Source organism: Hemibagrus wyckioides, linkage group LG04 (genome assembly GCF_019097595.1).
Source record: "Hemibagrus wyckioides isolate EC202008001 linkage group LG04, SWU_Hwy_1.0, whole genome shotgun sequence".
Taxonomy (NCBI): Eukaryota; Metazoa; Chordata; class Actinopteri; order Siluriformes; family Bagridae; genus Hemibagrus; species Hemibagrus wyckioides.
The window spans coordinates 31686199-31711490 of record NC_080713.1 but is presented as its reverse complement, the minus strand read 5'-3'; the positions used below and the strand labels follow the sequence as shown (position 1 = coordinate 31711490).

Genomic DNA, 25292 nt, shown 5'->3' with positions numbered 1-25292 from the left:
TGCGGATTTTCTTTTATAAACGGGGGATTACTGTAATTATATTTATTGTGTGTGTGTGTAGAAATAACTGTGAGTGCATGTTGGTTTCTTTTAGAAGAGTGTTTTTATGGATTTTAAAGAAGGTGTAGAGGAACTGAATGCTGTTTTTAAGTTCAATGTTGATGGTTTCGTCTACAGTATCTTCTTTTCTTCTGATGCAGACATGAGGTGTTTTAAATGTGGTAAAACTGGCCATCTTGTTCGGGCCTGTCCTGAGAGGCAGAGTGACCCCCGGTGTTTCTGAGCAACCCGGGCAGGAGCCGAGCCTCCTGGGGTCCGTCCCCCTGTGGCTACAGTTCGGCCAGCTGCTGAGGGCCCGGAGCTGACGCTGCACCAGAGCTGAAGGAGAGCGAGCCCCTAGCCCAGCCTGCAGCCCAGAACCCACTGAAGCTACACCAGCCCAGGAGAAACCCTGCTGGACTAAACCAGTCCCGGTGACCCTCCTAGACCTGTTTGGAAGATTAAGCTCAGTGGATTCTGGCACAGTGCTGGAGCTGCTGATGCTGGCAGAGGCAGACACAGAGGTACAGAGCTACTGCTCAGAAACACACCATCGGTCACTACACCAGCACAGGGGGGAGGGGGGAGACGTCGAGATGGAGGATGGACCTATATTTAAAGTACCAAGAAAGAGAAAAAGATGTGAACGCAGACAAAGTAGAGTGATGACCGCATGTCAGATACAGTGTTCACAGGAAGACCAGTTAGATGTTGTTTACCCAGAAGAAGATATTTTTAAGAACTACCAAGTGGACAATTTATCCTTGACGTCAAACATTTAAGAATGGAAGGAGCATTTATTCATGTTGAGTTATATCGCCTTAAGAAACTAATCACCAATGTAATTTGGGAAAACTTTGATGACCTATAGAATGTGTTTTGTGTTTTATGTGTTTACCCTCTGTTTATTTTCTCTACATTTTTTAATGAATGGAATTCAGTTTAGAGCAAAAGAATGGACAGAAAACATTCATACATTCTGTGTGAACAGAACCAGGGGATCTCTTATTGGAGCCCACATTCACAAGCAGACAGTAAGCTTCTACTCAAAGCTGTACAGCAGTAAGTGATCAGGGGCACAGGTGGTGGAGGAGAGTTTCCTCATGGACCTGCCAAAGCTCTCTGAGCAAGTGGCCAGGGAGATGGACGGTAGTTATGATAACTGCACACAGTTTGCTGTGCTGAGCTCTGATTAAAAATTAGGCTTGTTTAAAATTTTCTACGGGGTGAAGCACTCTGCTCCCTGGACCCGCCCACTTTTGTTCAGTATTCATATATTGTTTTTATATGTTTGGTCTCATGTGATTGGACCATTCTCAACGAGTCTCATTACCACTCAGCAGATGGTTAGTTAACGGTCAGGTACTGATTAATGTGGAAGCAAGCAAAATATCTCGAGATGAAAGAAAATTTGGTTGTATCTTTACAACAATACCTTTTCACAAGGAATTCAGATGAAGAAAAGAATTAAGGAGCTTGGAGCAGATCGACCCAATCTGCAAATTCAGCAGCAGTCACGTGATTAGGCAACTTTCCAGTGTGTGTGTGTCTGTGTTTTTAATGATTGCCTTCATTACTTCATTACTGATAATGAATCCACAGTTGACAGTTAACTTTAACAGTTGACTTTTTCAATAGAATCACCTGATAAATGGCTACAGTCCTGTCCTGTATTACTAACGGTTTGATTTGAAGTTTGTTTGCACCACCCCAAATTTTTTTTATCACCAGCCGCCACTGACTGCATGGAAAGATGTGAATGTTTTAACTGATATTTTAAAGGACTTCCAGATTTTATCCTCTGCCAAGGTTAACTGGGCAAAAAGTGAACCCATTTTAGTTAAGTGGGGAGGTGGGCAACCTTCACTTCCAGGAGGCTTAGCGTGCAAAAGAGTTGGTTTTAAATACTTTGGTGTCTACCTGGGGAACAATGAGTTTTTAAATAAAAACTGAGCAGGTGGAAGCAGCTGATCCCAAAGATGTCCTACAGGGGGCAAACTTTGCCACATCATCCCTCTGGTACAAGCTGGCATGCTTCGATCTGATGCCAAACCTGCCAGCGAGCATGCAGGCCCTGCTGGTGGACTTCTTCTGAGACAATCTCCACTGGATTCCACAGACTGTTCTCCATCTGCCCAAAGAAGTAGGAGGACAGGGGCTGGTCCAGCTTTCCAGCAGAGCTGCAGCCTTCCGTCTACAGTTTATCCAGAGACTTAGCATGGAGAGCAGCAGAGGACCTGGCAGCGCGTATGGGACTGTGGTCCCTGTGTGTTGTCAATCAGCTCCTACACCGCTGGAAATCTGCACTAACATCAGAGGACCATGTTCAGCTAATAGACTACCAACACACAGAGACTGGTCCTGCAGAAGATGGGCCTTTTTCCCCAGCTGGACATCTCTCCTGACCTCGACGGGTGTGCAGGCCCCCTCCTGGAGTGCCGGGGTGAAGGGGAGATGGACTTTGGGTCAGTGTCGGGGAAGCTGCTCTACAGAGTGTGTGTGAAAGTTTTAAATAAGAAGAACCTGAGTGGGAGGGTGGACACCCCATGGAGAAGTGTACATGGTTTTAATGATGATTTTAAACCAGAGTGGACGCACTGTATAAACCACCGTTAACTCTCTTCTTAACTCTCTTCTTACCGTCTCTCTCTCTCTCTCTCTGTCTCTCTGTGAGAATGTGAGACATTCTGTGGAGTGATCTTGAGGAGTAACTTTTATAAAAAAGTGCTGTAGAATTTTCAGCCGGAGTTGGTTTCTGTTTTATGCCAAAATATTTTGACCTCCACAAACTTGGCTTGTCTCCTCGGCATTCACTAAGCAGCGAATCAGTCTGCTAAAATGTGTGTAAGGAAGTGAGATGTGAGTAAACTGAAATGTGAGATGTGAGTGCAGCTTGAAATGTTCTGGGGTTCCTCTGGGTAGGTGTAGGAGCATGGAAATATCCTCCTGAAACTTTACATCCTCTGTGACTCAGGATGGGGAGATGTGGTCTCCTTAAGGGAGATTCAGCTGCTGAATCTTCATCTGGTTGATTTTGGAATGACGATTCACAGCAGGAGGACCACCAGCTAAGTACATCAGCTAACACTGCCATGGGTGAAATCACGGCAACGGGATCGATAGCTGTAGCTGCGTCTAGCTCAAGCCATGGCAAAGGTAATGTCAGCTGAAGTGAAATTCTGAACAAACTCTTTTTGAAATATTTAGATTAGTCTCCAAGTTTTTGTGTCTCAGATGTTGCACCACATTAACTGTAGTGATAAGATAAATGATGTGTCGTTTTTTAAAGAAATAAATAAGTAGTGTTTGTTGCTACACTGCTGTGGTGTATGTGGAATAAAACACCTGGGCTGATGTTCTTGGAGATTATTTAACATTAGTGTATCAGTAACTCCAGTCACGTGTGTGTTCTGATGCGAAAGCAACTTTTTTTTACTCCACACGAAAGTTCACTGTGTGAGATCCTTTTGGCTTTCCATAACTGACTTTCCAGGGAATTTTGTTGACGTTATCTTGCTGTTCCATTTCTTCCCCGCCCCTCGTGTCCATTGGATAGTAATGACCAGATCGGACATTCCACAGGAAGTTTCAGACCCCTCTGTGTGTGTGTGTGTGTGTTTGTGTGTCTGTCTCAGACTGCTGTGTGTTAGACTCCCAGCGCGTGAGCAGGTGTTTGGGTCACTGTTCCGGTCACCATGTCGGTCTTGTACGCGGTGTTCGCGGTGTTGTTGCTGCTTCCGCTCCTCATCCATGTGTGTTTTCCGTACGCAGTGTACGACGTGCTGTTCGTGCTGCAGGGAGTGAGAATAGCCATGAGGATGAGGAAGTTCCGCGGCTCCACTCCGTGCTACACCATCCTGGACCGCTTCCTAGACTCGGTGAAGAACCATCCCGAGAAGAAGTTCCTGGTGTTTGAAGGTCGCTCGTACTCCTACAGCGAGGCGGATAAACTGAGCAGTAAAGCGGCGAGAGCTCTGCTCCATCACACCGAGCTGCAGGAAGGAGACACGGTGGCTCTGTTCCTCGGGAACGAACCGAACTTCGTCTGGATCTGGCTCGGACTCTGCAAACTGGGCTGCACCGCTGCGCTCCTCAACTCCAACATCCGCACCAAGTCCCTGCTGCACTGCTTCACCTGCTGCGGGGCAAAAACCCTCATCGCTGGGGCAGGTAAACTAACCCTCACACACACACACACACACACACACACTTGTGTCCAAAAGTTATTACTGAAATGATCTGAATGATCAATTTACCCGTGCATCTTAGTTTTATTATAGTTTTATTATTATTGTTTACACTGTAATTCTAAAATCCTTATATATATATATATATATATTTGTAATCGTTTATTTTCAAAAGTTTTTTGTTTATGACGTGAGATCCAAGACGACTTTTTTTTATTTAAAATTGGAAATAAGATTAAAATGAAGAAAATGTTTCAGATTCTTCATTATTTCTATCTTTTTGTGAGGCATGCTAACAGTGTGTTCAGGCAACTGGAGCTCATGCCATTAAACATTACCTAATAATAATAATAATAATAATAATAATAATAAAATCCTGAAATGTAAAGAAATGTAATGTAAATGTAAACATATTTTTATTCTTCAGGTTTTTATGCTCTGCTGGTTTAACTGGAAACACCGCTTTAGGGATTTTAGCTTTAGCAAGAATGTGACTTTTTTTCAAATCTTTATAAATAGAATATTTTACGAGTGTTATATGAGTTCCTGTAACCATGTGGTTGGTTTACTGAGCATGAGTTATGAAGTGATTTTACATTCTATTAAAATCATTTCACTGTAAACACACCTGAGGTTCATCATCATCAGTTGGTCATTAACTTGTGGTTCTGTCAGTTTGGAGATGCAGAGGAAATGGTGAAGGTTTATGCTGTAGATTTAGTGGAGATGATGGAGAAACTCACAGAGATGCTGTTCTGAAACCATACTGAGATCAGTAACCTACAGAGTATTAATCAGTACAGGGAACATTTTATTTATCTCTAATTAACTGAAACACACACACTCACACACGAGTATGTTCATGTTCTTATTACCCGTGTTCTTACGTGTTCTTCTTCTTCTTCTTCTTCTTCATATCAATCACAAGTTGATTTGAAAGAAATTTTCCTGTCTGAATCTCAGGTGAAGTAAGTTTGCCGAGGGGATTGTTTTGTTTTGTGAGTGTTTTTTCCACTTTGTATTCATAGTGTCTGAACCCCTGGCTAAAGATGGCTGATTGTCGAGAACTCAGTTTCAGAGAACTCAGTTTCTCAACTAGTCAGCGTTTACAGCACTAGCGGTGACCTAGCAGTGAGTTGTAGGAAGAAGCTGGGTGGTGGTGTCTCAAGTGGTAAGACTCTGGGTCGTTGACCAGAAGATCGGGGGTTCGAGCCCTGGCACTGCCACCGTTGGGCCCTTGAGCAAGGCCCTTAACCCTCTCTGGTCCAGGGCCGCTGCATCATGGTTGACCCTGTGTTCTGACCCCAACCTCCAAGGATAAGAAATGTGAAGAAAGAAAGAATTTCACTGTGCAGTAATGTATATGTGACAAATAAAGACTACTTAATGTAACGGTTGTTCCTCGTGGTAGTTTCATGTCACAGGGTGTTGTCTGGGCACAATCTCACCTGGCATCAGACACTGGAATGTGTAAGAAACCGAGTGCATTCTGATTCTAGATCTTAGATTTTTTTTACCATGAATATGAGCTTCTGGTCTGAAGATCACAAATCCATTTCCACATGTAAAGGCAGAATGGACCATGGCACCACAGATAACTTTGGTGATCGATGAAGAAGAGTGAGAAGAGCGATAGAATCAGCGGTTTGTTAGTGTGTGTGGTAATGAAAAACGGTTAGATGATTTAATCCACTCCTGGGGAGCTCAGTAGGTTCAGGTGCATTAGAGGAGGAGCTCAGTAGGTTCAGGTGTGATGGTGGAGGAGCTCAGTAGGTTCAGGTGTGATGGTGGAGGAGCTCAGTAGGTTCAGGTGTGTTAGAGGAGGAGGAGCTCAGTAGGTTCAGGTGCATTAGACGAGGAGCTCAGTAGGTTCAGGTGTGTTAGAGGAGGAGCTCAGTAGGTTCAGGTGTGTTAGAGGAGGAGGAGCTCAGTAGGTTCAGGTGTGTTAGAGGAGGAGGAGCTCAGTAGGTTCAGGTGCATTAGAGGAGGAGCTCAGTAGGTTCAGGTGTGTTAGAGGAGGAGGAGCTCAGTAGGTTCAGGTGTGTTAGAGGAGGAGGAGCTCAGTAGGTTCAGGTGTGTTAGAGGAGGAGCTCAGTAGGTTCAGGTGTGTTAGAGGAGGAGGAGCTCAGTAGGTTCACGTGTGTTAGAGGAGGAGGAGCTCAGTAGGTTCAGGTGTGTTAGAGGAGGAGGAGCTCAGTAGGTTCAGGTGTGTTAGAGGAGGAGCTCAGTAGGTTCAGGTGTGTTAGAGGAGGAGGAGCTCAGTAGGTTCAGGTGTGTTAGAGGAGGAGGAGCTCAGTAGGTTCAGGTGTGATGGTGGAGGAGCTCAGTAGGTTCAGGTGTGTTAGAGGAGGAGGAGCTCAGTAGGTTCAGGTGTGTTAGAGGAGGAGGAGCTCAGTAGGTTCAGGTGTGTTAGAGGAGGAGGAGCTCAGTAGGTTCAGGTGTGTTAGAGGAGGAGCTCAGTAGGTTCAGGTGTGTTAGAGGAGGAGGAGCTCAGTAGGTTCAGGTGTGTTAGAGGAGGAGCTCAGTAGGTTCAGGTGTGTTAGAGGAGGAGGAGCTCAGTAGGTTCAGGTGTGTTAGAGGAGGAGGAGCTCAGTAGGTTCAGGTGTGTTAGAGGAGGAGCTCAGTAGGTTCAGGTGTGTTAGAGGAGGAGCTCAGTAGGTTCAGGTGTGTTAGAGGAGGAGCTCAGTAGGTTCAGGTGTGTTAGAGGAGGAGCTCAGTAGGTTCAGGTGTGTTAGAGGAGGAGCTCAGTAGGTTCAGGTGTGTTAGAGGAGGAGCTCAGTAGGTTCAGGTGTGTTAGAGGAGGAGGAGCTCAGTAGGTTCAGGTGTGTTAGAGGAGGAGCTCAGTAGGTTCAGGTGTGTTAGAGGAGGAGGAGCTCAGTAGGTTCAGGTGTGTTAGAGGAGGAGCTCAGTAGGTTCAGGTGTGTTAGAGGAGGAGGAGCTCAGTAGGTTCAGGTGTGATGGTGGAGGAGCTCAGTAGGTTCAGGTGTGTTAGAGGAGGAGCTCAGTAGGTTCAGGTGTGTTAGAGGAGGAGCTCAGTAGGTTCAGGTGTGATGGTGGAGGAGCTCAGTAGGTTCACGTGTGTTAGAGGAGGAGGAGCTCAGTAGGTTCAGGTGTGTTAGAGGAGGAGCTCAGTAGGTTCAGGTGTGTTAGAGGAGGAGCTCAGTAGGTTCAGGTGTGTTAGAGGAGGAGGAGCTCAGTAGGTTCAGGTGTGTTAGAGGAGGAGGAGCTCAGTAGGTTCAGGTGTGTTAGAGGAGGAGCTCAGTAGGTTCAGGTGTGTTAGAGGAGGAGCTCAGTAGGTTCAGGTGTGTTAGAGGAGGAGCTCAGTAGGTTCAGGTGTGTTAGAGGAGGAGGAGCTCAGTAGGTTCAGGTGTGTTAGAGGAGGAGCTCAGTAGGTTCAGGTGTGTTAGAGGAGGAGGAGCTCAGTAGGTTCAGGTGTGTTAGAGGAGGAGGAGCTCAGTAGGTTCAGGTGTGATGGTGGAGGAGCTCAGTAGGTTCAGGTGTGTTAGAGGAGGAGGAGCTCAGTAGGTTCACGTGTGTTAGAGGAGGAGGAGCTCAGTAGGTTCAGGTGTGTTAGAGGAGGAGGAGCTCAGTAGGTTCAGGTGTGTTAGAGGAGGAGCTCAGTAGGTTCAGGTGTGTTAGAGGAGGAGGAGCTCAGTAGGTTCAGGTGTGTTAGAGGAGGAGCTCAGTAGGTTCAGGTGTGTTAGAGGAGGAGGAGCTCAGTAGGTTCAGGTGTGTTAGAGGAGGAGCTCAGTAGGTTCAGGTGTGTTAGAGGAGGAGGAGCTCAGTAGGTTCAGGTGTGTTAGAGGAGGAGGAGCTCAGTAGGTTCAGGTGTGTTAGAGGAGGAGCTCAGTAGGTTCAGGTGTGTTAGAGGAGGAGCTCAGTAGGTTCAGGTGTGTTAGAGGAGGAGCTCAGTAGGTTCAGGTGTGTTAGAGGAGGAGCTCAGTAGGTTCAGGTGTGTTAGAGGAGGAGCTCAGTAGGTTCAGGTGTGTTAGAGGAGGAGCTCAGTAGGTTCAGGTGTGTTAGAGGAGGAGGAGCTCAGTAGGTTCAGGTGTGTTAGAGGAGGAGCTCAGTAGGTTCAGGTGTGTTAGAGGAGGAGGAGCTCAGTAGGTTCAGGTGTGTTAGAGGAGGAGCTCAGTAGGTTCAGGTGTGTTAGAGGAGGAGGAGCTCAGTAGGTTCAGGTGTGATGGTGGAGGAGCTCAGTAGGTTCAGGTGTGATGGTGGAGGAGCTCAGTAGGTTCACGTGTGTTAGAGGAGGAGGAGCTCAGTAGGTTCAGGTGTGTTAGAGGAGGAGCTCAGTAGGTTCAGGTGTGTTAGAGGAGGAGCTCAGTAGGTTCAGGTGTGTTAGAGGAGGAGGAGCTCAGTAGGTTCAGGTGTGTTAGAGGAGGAGGAGCTCAGTAGGTTCAGGTGTGTTAGAGGAGGAGCTCAGTAGGTTCAGGTGTGTTAGAGGAGGAGCTCAGTAGGTTCAGGTGTGTTAGAGGAGGAGGAGCTCAGTAGGTTCAGGTGTGTTAGAGGAGGAGCTCAGTAGGTTCAGGTGTGTTAGAGGAGGAGGAGCTCAGTAGGTTCAGGTGTGTTAGAGGAGGAGCTCAGTAGGTTCAGGTGTGTTAGAGGAGGAGGAGCTCAGTAGGTTCAGGTGTGATGGTGGAGGAGCTCAGTAGGTTCAGGTGTGATGGTGGAGGAGCTCAGTAGGTTCACGTGTGTTAGAGGAGGAGGAGCTCAGTAGGTTCAGGTGTGTTAGAGGAGGAGCTCAGTAGGTTCAGGTGTGTTAGAGGAGGAGCTCAGTAGGTTCAGGTGTGTTAGAGGAGGAGCTCAGTAGGTTCAGGTGTGTTAGAGGAGGAGGAGCTCAGTAGGTTCAGGTGTGTTAGAGGAGGAGCTCAGTAGGTTCAGGTGTGTTAGAGGAGGAGGAGCTCAGTAGGTTCAGGTGTGTTAGAGGAGGAGCTCAGTAGGTTCAGGTGTGTTAGAGGAGGAGGAGCTCAGTAGGTTCAGGTGTGATGGTGGAGGAGCTCAGTAGGTTCAGGTGTGATGGTGGAGGAGCTCAGTAGGTTCACGTGTGTTAGAGGAGGAGGAGCTCAGTAGGTTCAGGTGTGTTAGAGGAGGAGCTCAGTAGGTTCAGGTGTGTTAGAGGAGGAGGAGCTCAGTAGGTTCAGGTGTGATGGTGGAGGAGCTCAGTAGGTTCAGGTGTGATGGTGGAGGAGCTCAGTAGGTTCACGTGTGTTAGAGGAGGAGGAGCTCAGTAGGTTCAGGTGTGTTAGAGGAGGAGCTCAGTAGGTTCAGGTGTGTTAGAGGAGGAGGAGCTCAGTAGGTTCAGGTGTGATGGTGGAGGAGCTCAGTAGGTTCAGGTGTGATGGTGGAGGAGCTCAGTAGGTTCACGTGTGTTAGAGGAGGAGGAGCTCAGTAGGTTCAGGTGTGTTAGAGGAGGAGCTCAGTAGGTTCAGGTGTGTTAGAGGAGGAGGAGCTCAGTAGGTTCAGGTGTGATGGTGGAGGAGCTCAGTATCTGCAGAGGGTTGTCTGCTCTGTGGCCTACCTGAACCTCAGGATTGTTCTCAGTGTGAAGAGGATCAGATTTTTACCTGCTGAATAACTTCAGTTAAATTTCCTCAGCTCTGTGTATGATTAGAACCTCCTCATTGTTCCTGCATTCTTCTCTCTTTTCTTCTCTTGCTCCTCCCTCGCTTTTCTTTTTCCATCTGTGTTGGTCGAGATCACATGACCTCATGAGTCATGAAGAATTTTAGGGAGTTAAGCAACAACAGCGGCTTTGCATTAGAACGCTAACACACACACACACACTCTTTATAATCACACACACACTTTATAATCACACACACTTTATAATCACACACACTTTATAATCACACACACTTTATAATCACACACACTTTATAATCACACACACACTTTATAATTACACACACACTTTATAATCACACACACTTTATAATCACACACACTCTTTATAATCACACACACTTTATAATCACACACACTTTATAATCACACACACACTTTATAATCACACACACTTTATAATCACACACACTTTATAATCTCACACACACTTTATAATTACACACACTTTATAATCACACACACTTTATAATCTCACACACACTTTATAATCACACACACTTTATAATCACACACACTTTATAATCACACACACACTTTATAATCTCACACACACTTTATAATCACACACACACTTTATAATCACACACACACTTTATAATCTCACACACACTTTATAATCACACACACTTTATAATCACACACACACTTTATAATCTCACACACACTTTATAATCACACACACACTTTATAATCTCACACACACTTTATAATCACACACACTTTATAATCACACACACTTTATAATCACACACACTTTATAATCACACACACACTTTATAATCTCACACACACTTTATAATCACACACACTCTTTATAATCACACACACACTTTATAATCACACACACTTTATAATCACACACACTTTATAATCACACACACACTTTATAATCACACACACTTTATAATCACACACACTTTATAATCACACACACTTTATAATTACACACACTTTATAATCACACACACTTTATAATCACACACACTTTATAATCACACACACACTTTATAATCACACACACTTTATAATTACACACACTTTATAATCACACACACTTTATAATCACACACACACTTTATAATCACACACACACTTTATAATCACACACACTTTATAATCACACACACACTTTATAATTACACACACTTTATAATCACACACACACTTTATAATTACACACACTTTATAATCACACACACTTTATAATCACACACACACTTTATAATCACACACACACTTTATAATCACACACTCTTTATAATCACACACACACTTTATAATCACACACACTTTATAATCACACACACACTTTATAATTACACACACTTTATAATCACACACACACTTTATAATTACACACACTTTATAATCACACACACTTTATAATCACACACACACTTTATAATCACACACACACTTTATAATCACACACACACTTTATAATCACACACACTTTATAATTACACACACACTTTATAATCACACACTTTATAATCACACACACACTTTATAATCACACACACTTTATAATCACACACGCTTTATAATCACACACACACTTTATAATCACACACACACTTTATAATCACACACACTTTATAATTACACACACTTTATAATCACACACACTTTATAATCACACACACACTTTATAATCACACACACTTTATAATCACACACACTTTATAATCACACACACACTTTATAATCACACACACTTTATAATCACACACACTTTATAATCACACACACTTTATAATTACACACACTTTATAATCACACACACTTTATAATCACACACACTTTATAATCACACACACACTTTATAATCACACACACACTTTATAATCACACACACTTTATAATCACACACACTTTATAATCACACACACACTTTATAATCACACACACTTTATAATCACACACACTTTATAATCACACACACACTTTATAATTACACACACTTTATAATCACACACACACTTTATAATCACACACACACTTTATAATCACACACACTTTATAATCACACACACACTTTATAATTACACACACTTTATAATCACACACACACTTTATAATCACACACACTTTATAATCACACACACTCTTTATAATCACACACACACTTTATAATTACACACACTTTATAATCACACACACACTTTATAATCACACACACTTTATAATCACACACACACTTTATAATCACACACACTTTATAATCACACACACACTTTATAATCACACACACACTTTATAATTACACACACTTTATAATTACACACACTTTATAATCACACACACTTTATAATCACACACACACTTTATAATTACACACACTTTATAATCACACACACACTTTATAATCACACACACACTTTATAATCACACACACACTTTATAATCACACACACACTTTATAATCACACACACTTTATAATCACACACACACTTTATAATCACACACACACTTTATAATCACACACACACTTTATAATCACACACACACTTTATAATCACACACACTTTATAATCACACACACACTTTATAATCACACACACTTTATAATCACACACACACTTTATAATCACACACACTTTATAATCACACACACTTTATAATCACACACACACTTTATAATCACACACACACTTTATAATCACACACACTTTATAATCACACACACACTTTATAATCACACACACTTTATAATCACACACACACTTTATAATCACACACACTTTATAATCACACACACTTTATAATCACACACACACTTTATAATTACACACACACTTTATAATCACACACACTTTATAATTACACACACACTTTATAATCACACACACACTTTATAATTACACACACTTTATAATCACACACACACTTTATAATCACACACACACTTTATAATCACACACACTTTATAATCACACACACTTTATAATCACACACACACTTTATAATCACACACACACTTTATAATCACACACACTTTATAATCACACACACTTTATAATCACACACACTTTATAATTACACACACACTTTATAATCACACACACTTTATAATCACACACACACTTTATAATTACACACACTTTATAATCACACACACACTTTATAATCACACACACTTTATAATTACACACACTTTATAATCACACACACACTTTATAATCACACACACTTTATAATCACACACACACTTTATAATCACACACACTTTATAATCACACACACACTTTATAATCACACACACTTTATAATTACACACACTTTATAATCACACACACTTTATAATCACACACACACTTTATAATCACACACACTTTATAATTACACACACACTTTATAATCACACACACTTTATAATCACACACACACTTTATAATTACACACACTTTATAATCACACACACTTTATAATCACACACACACTTTATAATCACACACACTTTATAATCACACACACACTTTATAATCACACACACTTTATAATCACACACACACTTTATAATCACACACACTTTATAATCACACACACACTTTATAATCACACACACTTTATAATCACACACACTTTATAATCACACACACACTTTATAATTACACACACTTTATAATCACACACACACTTTATAATCACACACACTTTATAATTACACACACTTTATAATCACACACACTTTATAATCACACACACACTTTATAATCACACACACTTTATAATCACACACACTTTATAATCACACACACACTTTATAATTACACACACTTTATAATCACACACACACTTTATAATCACACACACTTTATAATCACACACACACTTTATAATCACACACACTTTATAATTACACACACTTTATAATCACACACACTCTTTATAATCACACACACACTTTATAATTACACACACTTTATAATCACACACACACTTTATAATCACACACACTTTATAATCACACACACACTTTATAATCACACACACACTTTATAATCACACACACACTTTATAATCACACACACTTTATAATCACACACACACTTTATAATCACACACACTTTATAATCACACACACACTTTATAATCACACACACTTTATAATTACACACACTTTATAATCACACACACTTTATAATCACACACACTTTATAATCACACACACTTTATAATCACACACACACTTTATAATCACACACACACTTTATAATCACACACACTTTATAATCACACACACACTTTATAATCACACACACTTTATAATTACACACACTTTATAATCACACACACTTTATAATCACACACACTTTATAATCACACACACTCTTTATAATCACACACACACTTTATAATCACACACACTTTATAATCACACACACTCTTTATAATCACACACACACTTTATAATCACACACACTTTATAATTACACACACTTTATAATCACACACACTTTATAATCACACACACTTTATAATCACACACACTTTATAATCACACACACTCTTTATAATCACACACACACTTTATAATTACACACACTTTATAATCACACACACACTTTATAATTACACACACTTTATAATCACACACACACTTTATAATCACACACACTTTATAATCACACACACACTTTATAATTACACACACTTTATAATCACACACACACTTTATAATCACACACACACTTTATAATCACACACACTTTATAATCACACACACACTTTATAATCACACACACTTTATAATCACACACACTTTATAATCACACACACTTTATAATCACACACACACTTTATAATCACACACACTTTATAATCACACACACTTTATAATCACACACACACTTTATAATTACACACACTTTATAATCACACACACACTTTATAATCACACACACTTTATAATCACACACACTTTATAATTACACACACTTTATAATCACACACACTTTATAATCACACACACTTTATAATCACACACACTTTATAATTACACACACTTTATAATTACACACACTTTATAACCACACACACTTTATAATTACACACACTTTATAATCACACACACTTTATAATCACACACACTTTATAATCACACACACTTTATAATCACACACACTTTATAATTACACACACTTTATAATCACACACACTTTATAATCACACACACTTTATAACCACACACACACTTTATAATTACACACACTTTATAATCACACACACTTTATAATCACACACACTTTATAATCACACACACTTTATAATTACACACACTTTATAATCACACACACTTTATAACCACACACACTTTATAATCACACACACTTTATAATCACACACACTTTATAATCACACACACTTTATAATTACACACACTTTATAATCACACACACTTTATAATTACACATACTTTATAATCACACACACACTAATCACACACACACTAATCACACACACACACTCATCACACACACACACTTTATAATTACACACACTTTATAATCACACACACACTTTATAATCACACACACTTTATAACCACACACACACTTTATAATCACACACACTTTATAATCACACACACTTTATAATTACACACACTTTATAATCACACACACTTTATAATTACACACACTTTATAATCACACACACTTTATAATTACACATACTTTATAATCACACACACACACACTAATCACACACACACTAATCACACACACACACTAATCACACACACACACTTTATAATTACACACACTTTATAATCACACACACACACTAATCACACACACACTTTATAATCACACACACACACTTTATAATTACACATACTTTATAATCACACACACTTTATAAAGTGTGTGTATGTGATTATAAAGTGTGTGTGTAATTATAAAGTGTGTGTATATGATTATAAAGTGTGTGTATGTGATTATAAAGTGTGTGTGTAATTATAGAGTGTGTGTGTAATTATAAAGTGTGTGTGTGATTATAAAGTGTGTGTATATGATTATAAAGTGTGTGTGTAATTATAAAGTGTGTGTGTAATTATAAAGTGTGTGTATATGATTATAAAGTGTGTGTATGTGATTATAAAGTGTGTGTGTAATTATAGAGTGTGTGTGTAATTATAAAGTGTGTGTGTGATTATAAAGTGTGTGTATATGATTATAAAGTGTGTGTGTAATTATAAAGTGTGTGTGTGATTATAGACTGTGTGTGTAATTATAAAGTGTGTGTGTGATTATAAAGTGTGTGTGTAATTATAAAGTGTGTGTATGTGATTATAAAGTGTGTGTGTAATTATAAAGTGTGTGTGTGTGATTTTAAAGTATGTGTAATTATAAAGTGTGTGTATGTGTGTGATTATAGAGTGTGTGTGTGATTATAAAGTGTGTGTGTGGTTATAAAGTGTGTGTGATTATAAAGTGTGTGTGTGATTATAAAGTGTGTGTAATTATAAAGTGTGTGTGTGTGTGTGATTAGTGTGTGTGTGTGATTTTAAAGTATGTGTAATTATAAAGTGTGTGTGTGATTATAAAGTGTGTGTGTGTGATTATAAAGTGTGTAATTATAATCACACACACACACTTTATAATCACACACACACACTTTATAATCACACACACACTAATCACACACACACTTTATAATTACACACACTTTATAATCACACACACTTTATTATAATTTTCATAATGACACTCACACACACTCTTTATAATCACACACACTCTTTATAATGACACACACACTTTATAATCACACACATACACTTTGTAATCACACACACACTTTAATCACACACACACAAACACTATAATCACACACACACTTTATAATCACACACACACACAAACACTATAATCACACACACTTTATAATCACACACACACTTTATAATCACACACACACTTTATAATCACACACACACAAACACTATAATCACACACACACTTTATAATCACACACACACAAACACTATAATCACACACACACAAACACTATAATCACACACACACTTTATAATCACACACACACACAAACACTATAATCACACACACTTTATATTCACACACACACTTTATAATCACACACACACTTTATAATCACACACACACAAACACTATAATCACACACACACTTTATAATCACACACACACAAACACTATAATCACACACACACAAACACTATAATCACACACACACTTTATAATCACACACACACACAAACACTATAATCACACACACTTTATAATCACACACACACTTTATAATCACACACACACACTTTATAATCACACACACACTTTATAATCACACACACACAAACACTATAATCACACACACACTTTATAATCACACACACACTTCATAATCACACACACACAAACACTATAATCACACACACAAACACTATAATCACACACACACTTTATAATCACACACACACTTTATAATCACACAGACACACTTTATAATCACACAAACACTATAATCACACACACACTTTATAATCACACACACACTTTATAATCACACACACACAAACACTATAATCACACACACACTTTATAATCACACAGACACACTTTATAATCACACAAACACTATAATCACACACACACTTTATAATCACACACACACTTTATAATCACACAGACACACTTTATAATCACACAAACACTATAATCACACACACACTTTATAATCACACACACACTTTATAATCACACACACACTTTATAATCACACACACACAAACACTATAATCACACACACAAACACTATAATCACACACACACTTTATAATCACACACACACTTTATAATCACACAGACACACTTTATAATCACACAGACACACTTTATAATCACACAAACACTATAATCACACACACACTTTATAATCACACACACACTTTATAATCACACACACACAAACACTATAATCACACACACACTTTATAATCACACAGACACACTTTATAATCACACACACACAAACACTATAATCACACACACACTTTATAATCACACACACACAAACACTATAATCACACACACACTTTATAATCACACACACACAAACACTATAATCACACACACACTTTATAATCACACACACACTTTATAATCACACACACACTTTATAATCACACACACACAAACACTAATCACACACACACAAACACTATAATCACACACACACTTTATAATCACACACACACTTTATAATCACACAGACACACTTTATAATCACACAAACACTATAATCACACACACACTTTATAATCACACACACACTTTATAATCACACACACACAAACACTATAATCACACACACACTTTATAATCACACACACACTTTATAATCACACACACACAAACACTATAATCACACACACTTTATAATCACACACACACACTTTATAATCACACAAACACTATAATCACACACACACTTTATAATCACACAGACACACTTTATAATCACACAGACACTTTATAATCACACACACACTATTATAATTTTCATAATGACACTCACACACACTCTTTATAATGACACACATACACTTTATAATCACACACACACTTTATAATCACACACACACTTTATAATCACACACACACTTTATAATCACACACACACACTTTATAATCACACACACACTTTATAATCACACACACACTTTATAATCACTCATACTTTATAATGACACACACACACTTTATAATCACACACACACACTTTATAATGACACACATACACTTTATAATCACACACACACTTTATAATCACACACACACTTCATAATCACACACACACTTTATAATCACACACACTTTATAATCACACACACACTTTATAATCACACACACAAACACTATAATCACACACACACTTTATAATCACACACACACTTTATAATCACACACACAAACACTATAATCACACACACACAAACACTATAATCACACACACACTTTATTATAATTTTCATAATGACTCTCACACACACTCTTTATAATGACACACATACACTTTATAATACAACAGTGGTCAGTGCCTTAGCAGACAGGTTGGTGATTGGTCATTGCATGCCACAGAACTGTCTGTGATTGGTTGTTGTATACAACAGAATGGTGTGTAACTGGTTAGCATGTGCAGCAGACAGGCTGGTGATTGGTCAGTGCCTCATCCAACAAGCCTGTGATTGGTCAGTGCCTTAGCAGACAGGCCTGTGATTGGTCAGTGCCTCAGAAGACAAGCCTGTGATTGGTCAGTGTCTCAGAAGACAAGCCTGTGATTGGTCAATGCCTCAAAAGACAAGCCTGTGATTGGTCAATGCCTCAAAAGACAAGCCTGTGATTGGTCAATGCCTCAAAAGACAAGCCTGTGATTGGTCAATGCCTCAAAAGACAAGCCTGTGATTGGCCAGTGCCTCAGAAGACAAGCCTGTGATTGGTCAGTGCCTCAGAAGACAAGCCTGTGATTGGTCAGTGCCTCAGAAGACAAGCCTGTACTCTGTAATAAGTGATGAGTCTGTAATGCGCAAGTTTTTATTTTGTCTAATCCAGTTGTGAAACAGTGAACCCTTGTCATTGTGAAATTGTGAACTCTTCACCCACATGCATGCAATAAAAACCTTATGACCTCCATCATAAAATGTAGGTCAGTGACCGGAAGTGTGTGTGTGTGTGTGTAGGAGAAATTAGATTAAAGAATCATAACACAGGCAACAAAACCCCAGGGTAAAACCTTACAAGGCAGTTTTTATTAGGTGTGTTAAGATCTTTTTATGAATATAAGGAATTTACAAACTACACTTGTAATAACACTCGAGAGTCATTCAGCATGTTGTACAGTGTGTGTGTGTGTGTGTGTGTGTGTGTGTTCTGAAATTACATGCCCTTTTTATATTTAAAAAACACAGCAAATGTGAAAGGTGTAGAATCTAGAAATAAATCATTTCATCTTTAAAGAACAGAAGGGGTGGAGCTACAACATGAGCTTCATGCATATTAATGAGATTAATCTCATGCTAATCTGTGTTTTAACTCAACAATATAAACAAAATCAGTGTGTGGAGTCTGAGTTTGTCCAGTCTCATTGTGTGTCCAGTCTCAGTGTGTCCAGTCTCATTGTGTGTCCAGTCTCAGTGTGTCCAGTCTCATTGTGTGTCCAGTCTCATTGTGTGTCCAGTCTCAGTGTGTCCAGTCTCATTGTGTGTCCAGTCTCAGTGTGTCCAGTCTCAGTGTGTCCAGTCTCATTGTGTGTCCAGTCTCATTGTGTGTCCAGTCTCAGTGTGTCGAGTCTCAGTGTGTCGAGTCTCATTGTGTGTCGAGTCTCAGTGTGTCCAGTCTCATTGTGTGTCCAGTCTCATTGTGTGTCGAGTCTCAGTGTGTCCAGTCTCATTGTGTGTCGAGTCTCAGTGTGTCCAGTCTCATTGTGTGTCGAGTCTCAGTGTGTCGAGTCTCAGTGTGTCCAGTCTCATTGTGTGTCCAGTCTCATTGTGTGTCCAGTCTCAGTGTGTCCAGACTCATTGTGTGTCGAGTCTCAGTGTGTCCAGTCTCAGTGTGTCCAGTCTCAGTGTGTGTCGAGTCTGTGTGTCCAGTCTCATTGTGTGTCGAGTCTCAGTGTGTCCAGTCTCATTGTGTCAAGTCTTAGTGTGTCCAATCTCATTGTGTGTCCAGTCTCAGTGTGTCCAGTCTCATTGTGTGTCGAGTCTCATTGTGTGTTGAGTCTCAGTGTGTCCAGTCTCAGTGTGTCCAGTCTCAGTGTGTCCAGACTCATTGTGTGTCGAGTCTCAGTGTGTCCAGTCTCAGTGTGTCCAGACTCATTGTGTGTCGAGTCTCAGTGTGTCCAATCTCAGTGTGTCCAGACTCATTGTGTGTCGAGTCTCAGTGTGTCCAGTCTCAGTGTGTCCAGTCTCAGTGTGTGTCGAGTCTCAGTGTGTCCAGTCTCATTGTGTCAAGTCTTAGTGTGTCCAATCTCATTGTGTGTCCAATCTCAGTGTGTCCAGACTCATTGTGTGTCGAGTCTCAGTGTGTCCAATCTCAGTGTGTCCAGACTCATTGTGTGTCGAGTCTCAGTGTGTCCAGTCTCAGTGTGTCCAGTCTCATTGTGTGTCGAGTCTCAGTGTGTCCAGTCTCATTGTGTCAAGTCTTAGTGTGTCCAATCTCATTGTGTGTCCAGTCTCAGTGTGTCCAGTCTCATTGTGTGTCGAGTCTCATTGTGTGTTGAGTCTCAGTGTGTCCAGTCTCAGTGTGTCCAGTCTCAGTGTGTCCAGACTCATTGTGTGTCGAGTCTCAGTGTGTCCAGTCTGTGTGTCCAGACTCATTGTGTGTCGAGTCTCAGTGTGTCCAGTCTGTGTGTCCAGACTCATTGTGTGTCGAGTCTCAGTGTGTCCAGTCTCAGTGTGTCCAGACTCATTGTGTGTTGAGTCTCAGTGTGTCCAGACTCATTGTGTGTCGAGTCTCAGTGTGTCCAGTCTCAGTGTGTCCAGTCTCAGTGTGTGTTGAGTCTCAGTGTGTCCAGACTCATTGTGTGTTGAGTCTCAGTGTGTCCAGACTCATTGTGTGTCGAGTCTCAGTGTGTCGAGTCTCAGTGTGTCCAGTCTCAGTGTGTGTCCAGTCTCAGTGTGTCCAGTCTCATTGTGTCGAGTCTTTGTGTGTCCAATCTCATTGTGTGTCAAGTCTCAGTGTGTCCAGTCTTAGTGTGTCCAGTCTCAGTGTGTGTCGAGTCTCATTGTGTGTTGAGTCTCAGTGTGTCCAGTCTCAGTGTGTCCAATCTCAGTGTGTCCATTCTCATTGTGTGTCGAGTCTCAGTGTGTCCAGTCTCAGTGTGTCCAGTCTCATTGTGTGTCCAGTCTCAGTGTGTCCAGTCTCATTGTGTGTCGAGTCTCAGTGTGTCCAGTCTCAGTGTGTGTTGAGTCTCAGTGTGTCCAGTCTCATTGTCCAGTCTCTGTGTTTTGAGTCTCAGTGTGTCCAGTCTCAGTGTGTCCAGACTCAGTGTGTCCAGACTCATTGTGTGTCGAGTCTCAGTGTGTCCAGTCTCAGTGTGTCCAGTCTCAGTGTGTCCAGTCTCAGTGTGTCAGTCTCATTGTGTGTCAAGTCTCAGTGTGTCCAGTCTCAGTGTGTCCAGACTCATTGTGTGTCAAGTCTGTGTGTCCAGTCTCAGTGTGTCCAGTCTCAGTGTGTGTCCAGTCTCAGTGTGTCCAGTCTCATTGTGTCGAGTCTTTGTGTGTCCAATCTCATTGTGTCCAGTCTCAGTGTGTCCAGTCTCATTGTGTGTCCAGTCTCATTGTGTGTCGAGTCTCAGTGTGTCCAGTCTCAGTGTGTCCAGTCTCAGTGTGTCCAGTCTCATTGTGTGTCCAGTCTCAGTGTGTCCATTCTCATTGTGTGTCGAGTCTCAGTGTGTCCAGTCTCATTGTGTGTCGAGTCTCAGTGTGTCCAGTCTCATTGTGTCAAGTCTTAGTGTGTCCAATCTCATTGTGTGTCCAGTCTCAGTGTGTGTCGAGTCTCATTGTGTGTTGAGTCTCAGTGTGTCCAGTCTCAGTGTGTCCAGACTCATTGTGTGTCAAGTCTCAGTGTGTCCAGTCTCAGTGTGTCCAGACTCATTGTGTGTCGAGTCTCAGTGTGTCCAGTCTCAGTGTGTCCAGTCTCAGTGTGTCCAGACTCATTGTGTGTCGAGTCTCAGTGTGTCCAGTCTGTGTGTCCAGTCTCAGTGTGTCCAGACTCATTGTGTGTCGAGTCTCAGTGTGTCCAGTCTCAGTGTGTCCAGACTCATTGTGTGTCGAGTCTCAGTGTGTCCAGACTCATTGTGTGTCGAGTCTCAGTGTGTCCAGTCTCAGTGTGTCCAGTCTCAGTGTGTGTCGAGTCTCATTGTGTGTCGAGTCTCAGTGTGTCCAGTCTCAGTGTGTCCAGACTCATTGTGTGTCGAGTCTCAGTGTGTCCAGACTCATTGTGTGTTGAGTCTCAGTGTGTCCAGACTCATTGTGTGTCGAGTCTCAGTGTGTCGAGTCTCAGTGTGTCCAGTCTCAGTGTGTGTCCAGTCTCAGTGTGTCCAGACTCATTGTGTGTTGAGTCTCAGTGTGTCCAGACTCATTGTGTGTCGAGTCTCAGTGTGTCCAGTCTCAGTGTGTCCAGTCTCAGTGTGTGTCCAGTCTCAGTGTGTCCAGTCTCATTGTGTCGAGTCTTTGTGTGTCCAATCTCATTGTGTGTCCAGTCTCAGTGTGTCCAGTCTCATTGTGTCCAGTCTCAGTGTGACCATTCTCATTGTGTGTCCAGTCTCAGTGTGTCGAGTCTCAGTGTGTCCAGTCTCAGTGTGTGTCGAGTCTCATTGTGTGTTGAGTCTCAGTGTGTCCAGTCTCAGTGTGTCCAGTCTCAGTGTGTGTCGAGTCTCATTGTGTGTCGAGTCTCAGTGTGTCCAGTCTCAGTGTGTCCAGTCTCATTGTGTGTCCAGTCTCAGTGTGTCCAGTCTCATTGTGTGTCCAGTCTCAGTGTGTCCATTCTCATTGTGTGTCCAGTCTCAGTGTGTCCAGTCTCATTGTGTGTCGAGTCTCAGTGTGTCCAGTCTCATTGTGTCAAGTCTTAGTGTGTCCAATCTCATTGTGTGTCGAGTCTCAGTGTGTCCAGTCTCAGTGTGTGTCGAGTCTCATTGTGTGTTGAGTCTCAGTGTGTCCAGTCTCAGTGTGTCCAGACTCATTGTGTGTCGAGTCTCAGTGTGTCCAGTCTCAGTGTGTCCAGACTCATTGTGTGTCGAGTCTCAGTGTGTCGAGTCTCAGTGTGTCCAGTCTCAGTGTGTCCAGACTCATTGTGTGTCGAGTCTCAGTGTGTCCAGTCTCAGTGTGTCCAGACTCATTGTGTGTCGAGTCTCAATGTGTCGAGTCTCAGTGTGTCCAGTCTCAGTGTGTGTCCAGTCTCAGTGTGTCCAGACTCATTGTGTGTTGAGTCTCAGTGTGTCCAGACTCATTGTGTGTCGAGTCTCAGTGTGTCCAGACTCATTGTGTGTTGAGTCTCAGTGTGTCCAGACTCATTGTGTGTCGAGTCTCAGTGTGTCCAGTCTCAGTGTGTCGAGTCTTTGTGTGTCCAATCTCATTGTGTGTCAAGTCTCAGTGTGTCCAGTCTCAGTGTGTCCAGTCTCATTGTGTCCAGTCTCAGTGTGTCGAGTCTCAGTGTCCAGTCTCAGTGTGTCCAGTCTCATTGTGTCAAGTCTTTGTGTGTCCAATCTCATTGTGTGTCCAGTCTCAGTGTGTCCAGTCTCATTGTGTCCAGTCTCAGTGTGACCATTCTCATTGTGTGTCCAGTCTCAGTGTGTCGAGTCTCAGTGTGTCCAGTCTCAGTGTGTGTCGAGTCTCATTGTGTGTTGAGTCTCAGTGTGTCCAGTCTCAGTGTGTCCAGTCTCAGTGTGTGTCGAGTCTCATTGTGTGTCGAGTCTCAGTGTGTCCAGTCTCAGTGTGTCCAGTCTCATTGTGTGTCCAGTCTCAGTGTGTCCAGTCTCATTGTGTGTCCAGTCTCAGTGTGTCCAGTCTCATTGTGTGTCCAGTCTCAGTGTGTCCATTCTCATTGTGTGTCCAGTCTCAGTGTGTCCAGTCTCATTGTGTGTCGAGTCTCAGTGTGTCCAGTCTCATTGTGTCAAGTCTTAGTGTGTCCAATCTCATTGTGTGTCGAGTCTCAGTGTGTCCAGTCTCAGTGTGTGTCGAGTCTCATTGTGTGTTGAGTCTCAGTGTGTCCAGTCTCAGTGTGTGTCCAGTCTCAGTGTGTGTCCAGTCTCAGTGTGTGTCGAGTCTCAGTGTGTCCAGTCTCAGTGTGTCCAGTCTCATTGTGTGTCCAGTCTCAGTGTGTCCAGTCTCATTGTGTGTCGAGTCTCAGTGTGTCCAGTCTCAGTGTGTCCAGTCTCAGTGTGTCCAGTCTCATTGTGTGTCCAGTCTCAGTGTGTCCAGTCTCATTGTGTGTCCAGTCTCAGTGTGTCCAGTCTCATTGTCCAGTCTCTGTGTTTTGAGTCTCAGTGTGTCCAGTCTCAGTGTGTCCAGACTCATTGTGTGTCGAGTCTCAGTGTGTCCAGTCTCAGTGTGTCCAGTCTCAGTGTGTGTCCAGTCTCATTGTGTCGAGTCTTTGTGTGTCCAATCTCATTGTGTGTCAAGTCTCAGTGTGTGCAGTCTCAGTGTGTCCAGTCTCATTGTGTCCAGTCTCAGTGTGTGTCGAGTCTCATTGTGTTGAGTCTGTGTGTCCAGTCTCAGTGTGTCGAGTCTCATTGTGTGTCGAGTCTCAGTGTGTCCATTCTCAGTGTGTCCAGTCTCAGTGTGTCCAGTCTCATTGTGTGTCGAGTCTCAGTGTGTCCAGTCTCAGTGTGTCCAGTCTCATTGTGTGTCGAGTCTCAGTGTGTCCAGTCTCAGTGTGTGTTGAGTCTCAGTGTGTCCA

At 41.5% G+C, this 25292-nt stretch overlaps 1 protein-coding gene across 1 annotated transcript in view; it reads left to right on the top strand.

Moving 5' to 3' along the window:
- Window positions 1–3611: 3611 nt before the first annotated feature.
- Window positions 3612–25292, top strand: part of slc27a2a (solute carrier family 27 member 2a) — a 32561-nt gene continuing 10880 nt past the window's right edge. The window contains exon 1 of the mRNA XM_058388445.1: window positions 3612–4209. Coding sequence (XP_058244428.1) covers window positions 3735–4209 — 475 coding nt within the window. The 5' untranslated portion in view covers window positions 3612–3734. The remainder of the gene's footprint in view (window positions 4210–25292) is intronic.